General features: G+C 38.4%; 1 protein-coding gene across 6 annotated transcripts in view; it reads right to left on the reverse strand.

Annotated features, from left to right (window-relative positions):
• The window catches only part of LOC134656423 (endophilin-A), a 78,538-nt gene that overhangs the window by 4,912 nt on the left and 61,426 nt on the right, over nucleotides 1–12,200 (reverse strand). For 2 of the 6 annotated variants that reach the window (XM_063511949.1, XM_063511948.1), the window contains exons 3-10: nucleotides 10,148–10,216; nucleotides 9,229–9,445; nucleotides 7,850–7,983; nucleotides 7,415–7,481; nucleotides 6,622–6,678; nucleotides 5,601–5,686; nucleotides 4,296–4,399; nucleotides 2,938–3,230 (exon numbers count right to left, since the gene is read on the reverse strand). In XM_063511949.1, the coding sequence (XP_063368019.1) occupies nucleotides 2,938–3,230; nucleotides 4,296–4,399; nucleotides 5,601–5,686; nucleotides 6,622–6,678; nucleotides 7,415–7,481; nucleotides 7,850–7,983; nucleotides 9,229–9,445; nucleotides 10,148–10,216 (1,027 nt within the window). Of the gene's footprint in view, nucleotides 1–2,937; nucleotides 3,231–4,295; nucleotides 4,400–5,600; nucleotides 5,702–6,621; nucleotides 6,679–7,414; nucleotides 7,482–7,849; nucleotides 7,984–9,228; nucleotides 9,446–10,147; nucleotides 10,217–12,200 lie in introns of all 6 variants that reach the window. The other 4 variants (XM_063511953.1, XM_063511952.1, XM_063511951.1 and 1 more) reach the window with 3 other exon arrangements.

Below are 12,200 nucleotides of genomic sequence, written 5' to 3' on the forward strand. Positions count from 1 at the left end.
TAAACAACAAAGACTTACTAATAAAATTGGTAAAAAATAGATTTTAGGCGCCTTTTCCAACTTACACCTGGTATTGCCTAATAATGATTTTCTTGTACACAGTGTGAATATTTACGTTTTGGACCAACAATTTACGGTGAATTGTCATTGGGATGCGATAATTGCCGGCGGCGTGGTGAAACAGGGCCACCTTTGTATTACAAGTTGCTAGCTTTCATGAAATGGGCTACAGCAATACTGCTAGGTATCACAGCGATTTCATACCACCAAGTCAGGTAAGGGCCTTATAAGTAGTGTAGTAGTAGACGGGCTCACGCAAAGGTACTAAGTGCTAAGTAAGTTTAACTATAAAAGCCCGGACGTCAGACATTTATATAGTTCGAACTTGTATGAATAAGATATATTATATGTATTTATATGTATATACCTCTCGTACGAAAGGGGATATTAAAAATGCCGCGCCGCTGTCCACCTATTTGAGTTTGCAGCTTTAGGCCAAGTATTTTTGAGCCTACATAAATTTTGATTTAGACATTTCTTTAGGTATGTAAGTATCACGGTAAACTTATTGCAAACCCTTTTTAGGTGTGCTTCAAGTATCTAAAAATGTTACCGGGTTTATAATAAAATCAGTACTGGACATCTACATCGGGATAGTACGCCGGGTTACTCTTCACAATCAATCTAAGTAATTTCGTGTTCAATTTTGAAGTTCCTGGCATGTTGTGCAGTACCATCGGCCGCACAGTTTTAATTGACGATTCGTAAACCTTATTACAAAGATATAAGGCCTAAAAATGGTCAGTTAAGAGTGTTGCCTTTAGTACGATGTCATAGGATTTCTGCATCGTGCATGTCAATTTGTTCGTCGGTGTGACAGAACATAGAACACACAAGAAGATAAGATACATCAAGTACTCGCTACTCGTCCATCGAAAATTAGTTTTAGGAAATCACAATATTACGAGTATCAATTTAGAGAAAAATCATAGGACAGTATCAGTGACAAGGGACATATAACATTCATTCATAGAAAGATACAAGCTATATGCAAGAATATTTTTAAATGATTATTTTAATAAAAATATTGTTCTTTTTTTAATATTGGTAAAATTCGTTGCATATTGCTTTATGTTATGACATTAATAATAAAGTAAACATTATAAATAGTTGATTGTGGGATAGGTATAGGTAGGAAAGGGAATGGACTCTCGGCAACCTGCGAAAAAAACTGATTTACTGTACAGATTCACCGTAAACCGTACTAATTACTTAGTATACAAAATACTCCAGTGAATTCATTAATAACGATTAAACAAATGATTTTATTAGAAAGTGCTAAAAAACTTACGAAATCCTTTCCCTAAAATACCCCGGATAATTAGTCACGAGTGTTAGTTATGTTTCGATGTGTATGTATACATATAGTAAGATGTTAATACAGAGGTACAAATGAATACTACAGAAAGACCACTCGATGCAGAACATGATTAACTCTCTCAGATAAGTCACATATATAGGACTGGTCGATTTAGCTAACATATGGACACAAACATCTAATATCAATTAATATATATTTTACATATCACTAAAATGTACTAAATATTTAATACTACGAAATAATGTAGTCCATTCAACAAAACTACGTCTCAAATGAAATTATTCTTCAGTGAGAAGCAAAAAGAGATTATGAATCCCACCAAAAACGCAAGCCTTAAAAAACTGTAAGTCTTATAAAAAAATTACAATTATTATAACGAGTTCCCAACGGTTTCATAGGTGAAGCACATAGATGCATCGTGGTAAAAACTAACCACTATTAAAGTTGTCATTGGTCAACAATAGATATGTGGCAAGTATTCGTTATTCATGTTTTGCATCCTTCAGTGTTTCTGTGTTCTATTATCTGATGAAGAGTTTTATTTGTTTCTGAGAGTTCTGAGTGCTACAGTCCGCGGTAAGCGTGCTAGTGCCGGCCCGAGACAAACGTGACGTTTGACTGTGGATCGCATAGTATCACACCCAACGTGTAACGAGGTTAATCAACTTTTATGCTGTCAGTTACTACTGTTATGGTTTAATATTTTTTTTTACTCCCGTACTTTAATTTGTCATTTAAAGGGTCGTGCACACACCTTTAAACCCCTATCTTATAGTTGTCAAGACAAGTCTTTAGTCTATTCCCCAAAGAAGTATTTGTGCATACACACAGTATCTTTTTGGCACTTTTACGATACTTCGTGTTGATCACCACTTAAAAAATATTGTATGAAATACATTGTTGCCAACCTAATTCTAATTGGCATCTCTGACAGATGAATGAACCATAGACATGTTTTTTTATTTCATTCATTCTTTTCCCGCCCGAGCCCGTACCCTCCATTCTTGGCTACTTCTTGTATGAAAAATATTTGTTAAATTTACAATTTTATTTCAAAGTAAGTGCTTGGTCGTAGAAAAAGTATTGTATGCAACGTTGTTTAACGAGTCAAAAAATACTCGTGGCGTCTTTATTAACAATTTTCGGCTTCGCCTCAAATTGTTACTCACGCCACTCACCTTTTTTGACCTCTCTTAAACAGCGGTTGCATAAAATACTATAAACTACAGTGCTTTCAAATAATTAACTAAATATATAGCAGTTGACATTTGGGATCAATTCGAAGCCCAGGAATCTCAAAATGGATTATCTACAGCTCGCCTTCGTTACGTTAACGTCTGGCAAATAGTTTCATCGTTTTAGACCCGTAACCAGAACCACATACTCGTATGTAATATTACAACATTTTGCGTGTTCAAATTAAACAACAAAGTTGATTCACCTTCCACCATCTCTTTGAAGTATGTAAAGAACCTTCACCTTCAAACCCAACATATACCTCACCAAAAGCAATCCACAACCAAAACAAAAATAAAACAAATAAAAACCTAAGTCACCTTTCCATGGGTCTCTGCCGTTAAACTGATTCCTTGGCGCCGGGTGGGGTTTGAACTGATACGCCGTAGGGTTGGGTTTGGGTGGGGTGGGCATCTCCCAGGCTTTGAAGGGATCGCCGGTGCTAAGGTCGCCGACGGAGGAGGAAGGGGGGATGTGATGGCGGGGTCGGGACAGGGTTTGGGTGGAACCGTACCGCCTACCATTGTTCAGGTCGTGGATACCCTCGATGTGAAGGTCGGCGAGGGTCTTGGGCACGAACTCCATCTTGGGACGGTTCACGGCCTCCTCTTTCCTGATGAAGAAAGCATGCATCGGTTTATTTGGACCCATTGTCAGGACATGCAGATTTTTCCTCTCAGAAATAATTTCTAGGGTCTGTCACTATAGGTACCCCCTAGCATACTTTAGTGGTGGTGGTAAATTTTATATTTCGGATGAATTGAGAATATGCGATTGTCCGTTTCGGTCCTTTGCCTTGGAACTTTCTAATTTTACTATTCGAAATAGAATGATTCTAAAGTATTGTAAGTTTAATTATCGTAAAATTCCAAATGAAGACATTAATATAGTGGCTATATAAGTATAGAAAATGTTTCGATGTACGTGTTTTTAAAACATTGTGAAAATTTCCCAACTCTCCGTAAAAATATGAAACAGGAAAATAAACGGTTTCCCAATAGTTTCTTAGGAGCTAAATGTGGAAAAAACTGCTAGGTATATTCCCAGAGGCTGACGACACTATTTACATAAACATCCTTTATTCAGGCGGGATTTAGAAAACGCCGTGGAAGGTAACGACATATTCCAAGCGGCATAAAGGCTCAAACTAGCAAAGGATGTTTAGTTTTGCTATAAAACGCGCTCGGCATGTTTTAACCACAAAGTTATTGTTTGCACCTATAAAAGAGTTGAAAATCATAGAAAAAATCTTGCTTCGAATTTGACAGTTGATGTAACTGGAGATGTAAGACGATGTACATTATGCACTAAGTCTAGGTGTCAAAATCATTTAACAATCCAGCTACCACAAAACATATAGCGGCTTACAGTGCAATCTACTTCAGCTGTCAAATTCTGAGGCACGTGATTTTCTTAGACTTTGGGTAGTCTAAGAAAATCACGTACCTAAATTATTCATAAATTTTGTTTCTTTCTAATAAACACAGACGGTATAGAATTACGTATAAGGAGAAAAGGCAATTTATATTTGATAGACGTTTTTACAACTCGTATCTTATATTATACCTTTGGAATATTTTTTTCTCAGAATGTTATAGACGTTTTTTCGCTTTATTTCAAACCGCTACTAAGTATGTAACTATAGTCCAATATTTCACAAGATAGTCAAGCTACTAACTTCTCCATAAGCGTCGATACGAGCCCTTGCAGGATCTCCGTACACTGCTGGTGATACTCCAGCAGCCCTTCCGCGAAGAATGTGAGTTGCGCGACCTGCTCCACCTAGAAGCACAATTGTTCAACATTATTAGCAGTTGCAGGCAAGCGTTGACGCATGGTATGGTCGCGTTCATAATTTCTCGTCTATTATAAATTTTTGTCTATGTTTATGTTTTTCTTTTCTTTTTGTTTTGTTTGTATTCATAATTCGTTTTCATGTATAAATTTTTGTATTCTCTGTTTTCTTATTTTCTTCTTATGTGTATCTTTTGCAAATGTTTTAATATGTATCTTTTTGTGTTATCTGTCGTGGCATCACCGAATGGGCCCTACGGAAGACCAGCGCTGGCTTTATAGCTAGCATTATGCTGAGTTGGGTCCATTTCGTGATGCACACTTATTGTTCTCTTCTGTTCTTGCTGTTGTTGTCTGTACATGTTCGTACATGTTTTGTGAACGTCACGAATAAAAATCTTTTATCTTATCTTTATCTTATCTTATTATTGTGAATAATTGTGATGTTGTTTACATTAACATTAAGTACTGTAAGTTTTGGATCGTATTCAATGTGAATCAATGTCAATTTAATTACAAAACTTCCGACACTCAAGTTTTAAGTCGTAAATATAATATACAATCAGCAGTAATAGTTGCTAAGCGGGCGAGGTGTTCAAAATGATCTTGACACGCCTTTATTGTTAAGAGAATAAGAGTGTTCAAGGGAATTTTGATCACCTCGCCCGCTTAGCAACTTCTGCTGCTGAGTATACCTCCTCTTTATAGAGCGAAAATGTCGAGCAACTTTCAAAGTGATTTAGTTTACAATCGTGTAAATACCGAAAATAACACATTTTACAGAAAACAATCTTGAAAAGGCAATTTAACGGGTTATAAATCTCGTCCATCTATTAGTTTTGAGCCCTTTGCCATCGCTTGTGGTCACAGGATAGAACATGATTAAAATTTAAAACTCTTACGAAGCCAAAGTAATGTTACGTACAAATCGTCCAAACTATTAACTGAAAATGTGTACCGGAATCTTATTGCAAAAACATAACTTGAACCGATGGTCAGTTCACAATATTGCTATTCGATTAGCTACAGAGTAGGTACAATCTTATTCTACGAGGCGTGTTAAAATATACCAATAACACAATTTTGTTTGTTGAGCCGAGTGCGTAATATTTTTGCGCACTTCGTTGTGCAAGATATTATTGCAGGTGACTGTACTATGTATAATATAAATTATGAAAAGTTAACTTACATCATTGTCAAGAAGGTTGAACATGCCAATCTGCGCGAGCGTCAGAGACTCGGCGAACTTATCTTCCGCCTGCCGTATCTCATCATCTGGAATTTGAGAACCTGCCGTGTCAGCGCTTAATCAAAATCAAACAGCAAAAAAAAAACGTGAAATAATACAGACCAAACGGCGAAAATAAACGCAAGCGGGTTATATGGATTAGGTCCGACGTATGCGCAGGGCGGGGGCGGAACATGAAAAAAAAAACGAGCGAATATTAAAGTAACAACAAAACAAAAGGGTTAACAAGTTAACTGCCAATTACTCAATACGGAGGACGCCGGATTGGATATAACTTAAGTAATAAATTGTCACAGATTGTACTCGTCGCCTTTCGTGTTCGGGAGCGATATTTGAATTTTACAAACCGATCACATTTTGATAGCACTCATGCAGTAATATTGGTGCAAGCGAGATCCGCTGCGAGTAATATCAGAATGAGATTAATTCACCACTGAAATCACCTAAGCGTCCTCTGTCGTGCGAGTTTAGCTCATAAAATAAAATTTTGTAACGTCCAATGCTAGAATGAGAGTTTTAAGTTTTTCAACGTCTAAAGGGGCCCACTGATTACGAGTCCGCCGGACGGTATCGGCCTGTCAGTTGTTCGGAACTGTCAACTTTTTGTTCTAACTGACAGGCCGATACCGTCCGGCGGACTGTTAATCAGTGGGCCCCTGAAGAGGCGAGTAAATAAATGAGACAGTTCAACATTACTTGTTACTATTTCAAGGTCACACCATCATACAAAATGTGTCAGTTTTGTTCTAGAGTTTGTATATGATTTTGTATGTAAATGATTGTTTCATTTAATCATATCTGGAAGTATGAAAACGATTCCGAATGACAATAGCTTTTAAGTGATTTAAGAGCAATGATCATCGTTCTAGCAACGGACATAATTAGCCTTAAATTAAATCAGAACATGATTAGGGACAAGTTCTAGCCTTGAATTACGATAATTTCAGTATATTTCACATACCCTGTCTTGGAGTATTGCCGTGACTGGGGCTCATATAAGGGCTGACCTTGCCATGGCCTGGCCAATCATTCATATAAACAAACAAAGAGAAACTTAAAGGTTGACTGAACCAAAATATATAGAAGATGAGTAATTGGAACTGTGTTGAGATGCTATTTTAATTAAAAAAAACTGGTTTGACTCACATTTGTAGCTATACCGAGTTTCACATACCATGTGAGTCATGTGACATTACATGGAGCACATTTGACAATGTTGATAGAATATTTTGTTTCCAGGATTGTTTTATTTAGGTGACGTATTTTTTTATATTTTCGTTTTTTAACACATTCATTGTCCCCCCAGACAAACAAGACATCCGCGCCAGGCCACAACAATTTCATCATACGTATAAAGCTGACCAGCTATAAAAAACCCGACTATCGGGTATTTTATGATTTCGTTCCCAGGTCGGACGACCCGATAGTCGAGATCGTGGTACTACAGCTTTATATGACGAAATTTTAGTGGCCTGGTGCGGATGTCTTGTTTGGCTGGGTGGCAATGAATGTGTTAATTCATGCCGCATGGCTATTGGAGGCGTAATATCCTTGAAATCTTTGGTCAAGCTGCGGTTAAGAGACTTTAGAGTCCCTATATTCAGATATTTTTAAGGAACTTGGGCGTTCTAATTAATCTGGCAACTTTAGGTACTGTCACGGTTGCGACCTGTTACGCACACTTAGTAAGTAAAAACGTGAGTCCAACCAGGTTTTATTATACTACCTATAAGAAGATGATAAAACATAATCACCTTTTGCCTGGCGACGTCTTTTGCAGTCGAAGTCCAATCTGCGGCCCTGTAGTTTCTTTCGGTGGTGCTGAAAAACATTTCACACATTAGTATTTGGTTTTAGTACAGACATGTAACGCAAGCTTGAGACAAATAACACATAATTCCATACATTATTACAAACGGCGTGAGCATACGCAATGAACTGGAGCGGTGCTCCGTCTACTCTAAGTTGACCTTTAATGTATTACTAGCGACCCGCCCCGGCTTCGCACGGGTTTACAAATTATACATAAACCTTCCTCTTGAATCACTCTATCTATTAAAAAAACTGCATCAAAATCCGTTGCGTAGTTTTAAAGATCTAAGCATACATAGGGGCAGACAGACAGCGGGAAGCGACTTTGTTTTATACTATGTAGTGAAGATAATCTTGCAAATAATTAAGGAACTCACCATAACTTCTTTGAGGTCTTTGGTTTGCAGGTGATGCAGTGGTTCAAGGAAGCTTTGTTTGATGTTGTCGTCGAGGGAATACTTAACGTCCGCCATATTTTTCATGGCCTCACCCATTTCGATGAGACATTGGGCTGAAACAATAATCATACATTAATCAAATTATACTTAACTGTCGACTGGTCTGGCCTAGTGGGTAGTGACCCTGCCTGTTAAGCCGCGATCCTGGGTTCGAATCCTGGTAAGGGCATTTATTTGTGTGATTAACACAGATATGTGTTCCTAAGTCTTGGGTGTTTTCTATGTATTTACGTATTTGTATATTATATATATATCGTTTTGTCTGAGTACCCACAACACAAGCCTTCTTGAGCTTACTGTGGGACTTAGTCAATCTGTGTAAGAATGTCCTATAATATTTATTTATTTATTTATTTATACTTATGCCCCAAGACACGCACGCGTAGCACATTTTTCCGGTATATATTTAAGCACGAGATAGGACTTAGGTTACTTCTTAGCACTTCGTAGCGGAGCTGTGCATTGTAAGGAAAGCTCGAGTACTCTGATAACCCTAATTTACAGAAAACAGTGCCTTCTCCAAGTTGCAAGCGTTGTGCAGTTACAATCGGTCAGTACGCCCTCTGGCTAAGGATATGTATTATTTTTGGTTTAGGCGGAGTATGTCACTTTCTTAGGAAGTCACTTTCGAGTTAGGTCACGTTCTGAGGACGTCACATTCTGAGTTTGTCACTTTCTGTGATCGTCACATTCTGAGTACGACACTTTCTGAGAACGCCACTTTCTGAGGACGACACTTTCTGAGTACGTCACTTTTGTATCATGCACGTGCACGTTGCTTTTATGTATGACATACAGGGTGTTTTTTTAGGGGCCATTGAAGGGAAATACGAATCTATAGACGATAACGGGAAACTGTCATTGACGTTAGGATTCAGACTGCAAAAAGCAATACTTACCTACTGCAAATAAAAAAACACCCTGTATGTCATACATAAAAGCGGCCGTATGCCGTACAGCTAATATGATTGCTGGTAAGTGACGTACTAAAAAAGTGACGTACTCCGAATGTGACGTCCTCAGAAAGTGGCGTTCTCAGAAAGTGACGTACTCAGAATGTGACGACCTCCAAAAGTGACAAACTCAGAATGTGGCGTCCTCAGAAAGTGACGTCCTCAGAACGTGACCTAACTCGAAAGTAACGTCCTAAGAAAGTGACATAAGCCGCATAAACCTTGTTTTTACCCACGATCAGCTGATTAAATAAACGGCGAGCATATTAATTCGGTACAATCATATTTAAATGAAAAAATATTTTCTTTAGTTGCCTAAGTTTACTGTTACAATTCGCTACTTACAGAACACGGTGTCCTCTCCAAGTTTCTTTCCGTAGTGCAGCATACAGTCGCCCAGCACGCCCTCTGGCTGAGGGTAGGTATTGCTCTTCGCCTGCCCGCTCAGTTTGCTGATCCCCTTCACGGCGGCCATCTTCGCCCGCGCTGTCGGATTTGGCTGGAGGAACTCTTTTGTCTTGATTTGTAGCTCTTCCACGAGCTCGCATGTTACGTCTGTTTTCTGAAACATTGATATCGAAATTTGAGACGAACCTTACGGCACCTCACACGCTAAAATCTGTGATGTTATTCAATACATACATCTCGAAAACTTCCTTGTTTGTTAGCCTCAGTCGAGTAAAAAGTATCTATTTTCAAACAAACACCGCGCTGCGGTATTTATGCTTTTAATAAAACACTCCGCCTCAAACCGGAAGAACAATAGACGAGCCGACGCCGGAAGCAGGTATGCTACTCGAGGCTTCTACAGCTACACGGCAAGGAGTTTTTGAAGGTGTTTTGTAAACAAACCCCCGAGGAGGATATTCGCCGCATTACCGTGTTTTAATGCGAGACGAGCATACAAAGCGTCAGCGCTTCGGCACCTCTACGCGAAAGATGGGTCCCAAGTTTATACATAGGTACATATTTATTCCTACCATCGCATTATATAATAAGTATAACCCTGGCAGTATAGCATAAAAATCCTACTCCTATATTAGAGTCTGTGCGGAAAGAGAAGAGTCGTGGAATGTATTGGGCCCCATACATTCACGGACTCTATGAAATGTAATAGAAACTAGAAACGCTGCATTTGATTCCCTCAAACATTAAGAGTTTATTCCGAATGAATACAATTTTAGCTTTAATGTCAAATTAACTCCATATTCCAGCTCGGTGTTATCAAGCCTAAGTAAATTAAATTGAATGTTGAATAACTCACTCTTTCCATTTCCACGAAGTCCAAATCCAATTTCGTGCCTTCGGCACCTCCCATTTTCTCTGTGACATACTGAAACAAAGGAAAGCAATTAATTAACGACGCTGCTTTTCAAATTTAGATGTCATTAGTTAATTAAGTGGCCGGCCGGAATGTTCTCAGGGCCGGTTGCATCCAACTATTTCTTATAAATTAATAGCGTTATTTATAAACACGCTACAAGCCTGAATTAGCAATTACCTAATCGTTTGTCTTAGTGTAAGGCCTAAGTAGACGCTTGAAGCGGAGCGGTCGGCGGGGCGTGCGGCGTGGCGTCGGGCTCACATCAAGTGATTTGAGCAGCGTGCACTAAGGCCGCTCCTATACGTTTACATTTGTTTAACATGCACGCCGCACGCCCCGCCCCGCTGCACGCCCAACTCGAGCGTCCACTCAGGCCTTACACTTAAATCTGTCAATTGGACTTATGTATTTATAAGAAAGGCATAAAACATAAATTAACTAATTAGGCTGGGATGGTCAAAGTCTATGCATAAGGGGGCTTATAGACAGAGCAATATGATTTATGGACGTAAGTCAATCTGACAAAATGGTCAAAAATATATAATGGCTATCTAACGTTGTTAATTGTAATCTATTCTATGTATGAGTAGTTTAATCGTTTTTTATTGATATTAAATTAATCCAATACGCAGTAGGTTATTGCTCTAATACATTAATAACTCATTCCATAAGACCTAATAAACTAGGTACGCGATACATCACCATTTACCGAAAAACAAAATAAAATTCGTGTTTTGCCGACATTTTCATTTTCGTGTACGTACGTACATAATTAAACACGCGACTTCTATTTCCAACCTATACACTAAATTAGTAAAGTCTAGAAAGTTCTAGCACGATCAATAAAAATACCAAGAAACCTCATAGCAGCGTCAGGACAATTGGATTCGTCAGACGTGAATCTAGCGTGTTGAGGGGTCTCATCTTATATCAAGTGGCAATTTAAGCGAAACAACACATTGTGTACGAACTCGCCTTTAGATACAAGAGGATGCTACTTGGACGATCGGACACTCTCGGTTTTAGGATCCTGGCTGTCGGTTTTAGGAGACGGGCTCGGCTGGTGGTACTGATTAACTAATTCAGAATAATCCAGAATCTCTACGAAGCATTTACGCTACTAGGGAAAACCACGCTATCGGTTACAACGTAGCGCTACGAGTAGCTTAGAATGAATTAAGTAATTATTCCGGAGCAAAACGCATGATATACGCATTTTGTAATAAAACTCTAGCTAGTAACTAGCTGAAATAATTCGTATTATATAAGCCTGATTCGGACTTTAAGACTATCCGGTCTGTATCGTATCTTTAGCAAATTTTTGACGTATCTTAAAGTTCGAATCAGGCCGTTTGTCTAAAGGAAACACAAATGGGATGACTCATGAATTTTAGCTGTCAGAAATGGGTTTTGTTAGACGGGGAATAAGATACTTTAGCATTATTATTTTTCTCTGCCTTTTCACGAGCGCCTGTAGGTACAAAGTATTTCATTACTATTCTGTTTAAGATGAGATACGGGATCCTGCCTGGGAACAGGCAATTGAAATAAAGCGTCTATTTGTTCGCGTGTTCAAATTTGATCCGCGCTCAAGGCGACTCGACAAAGGATCGCTCACGTGAGACTAGGAGCCGATCTACTGAGTTGGAAGAACAATATTGTTATTTCAGACTACGTCGATTGGAAATTTATCAATTAGTTTTTTGAAGCAGAAAAGAAGTTTGCTGAAATGTTAAGATTTATTTTATGGTTTTGTAGGTTGACGTTGTTAAATTATTGATGTATCTATCTAATACCTTTAAACGAGCAATTCTTGTTTATTTATATATTTATTTATATATATATTTCGGGGATCTCGGAAACGGCTCTAACGATTTCGATGAAATTTGCTATATGGGGGTTTTCGGGGGCGAAAAATCGATCTAGCTCGGTCTTATCTCTGGGAAAACGCGCATTTCCGAGTTATTATATGTTTTCCGAGCAAAGCTCGGTC

The sequence above is a fragment of the Cydia amplana genome, chromosome 18 (genome assembly GCF_948474715.1).
Source record: "Cydia amplana chromosome 18, ilCydAmpl1.1, whole genome shotgun sequence".
NCBI classification, from domain to species: domain Eukaryota; kingdom Metazoa; phylum Arthropoda; class Insecta; order Lepidoptera; family Tortricidae; genus Cydia; species Cydia amplana.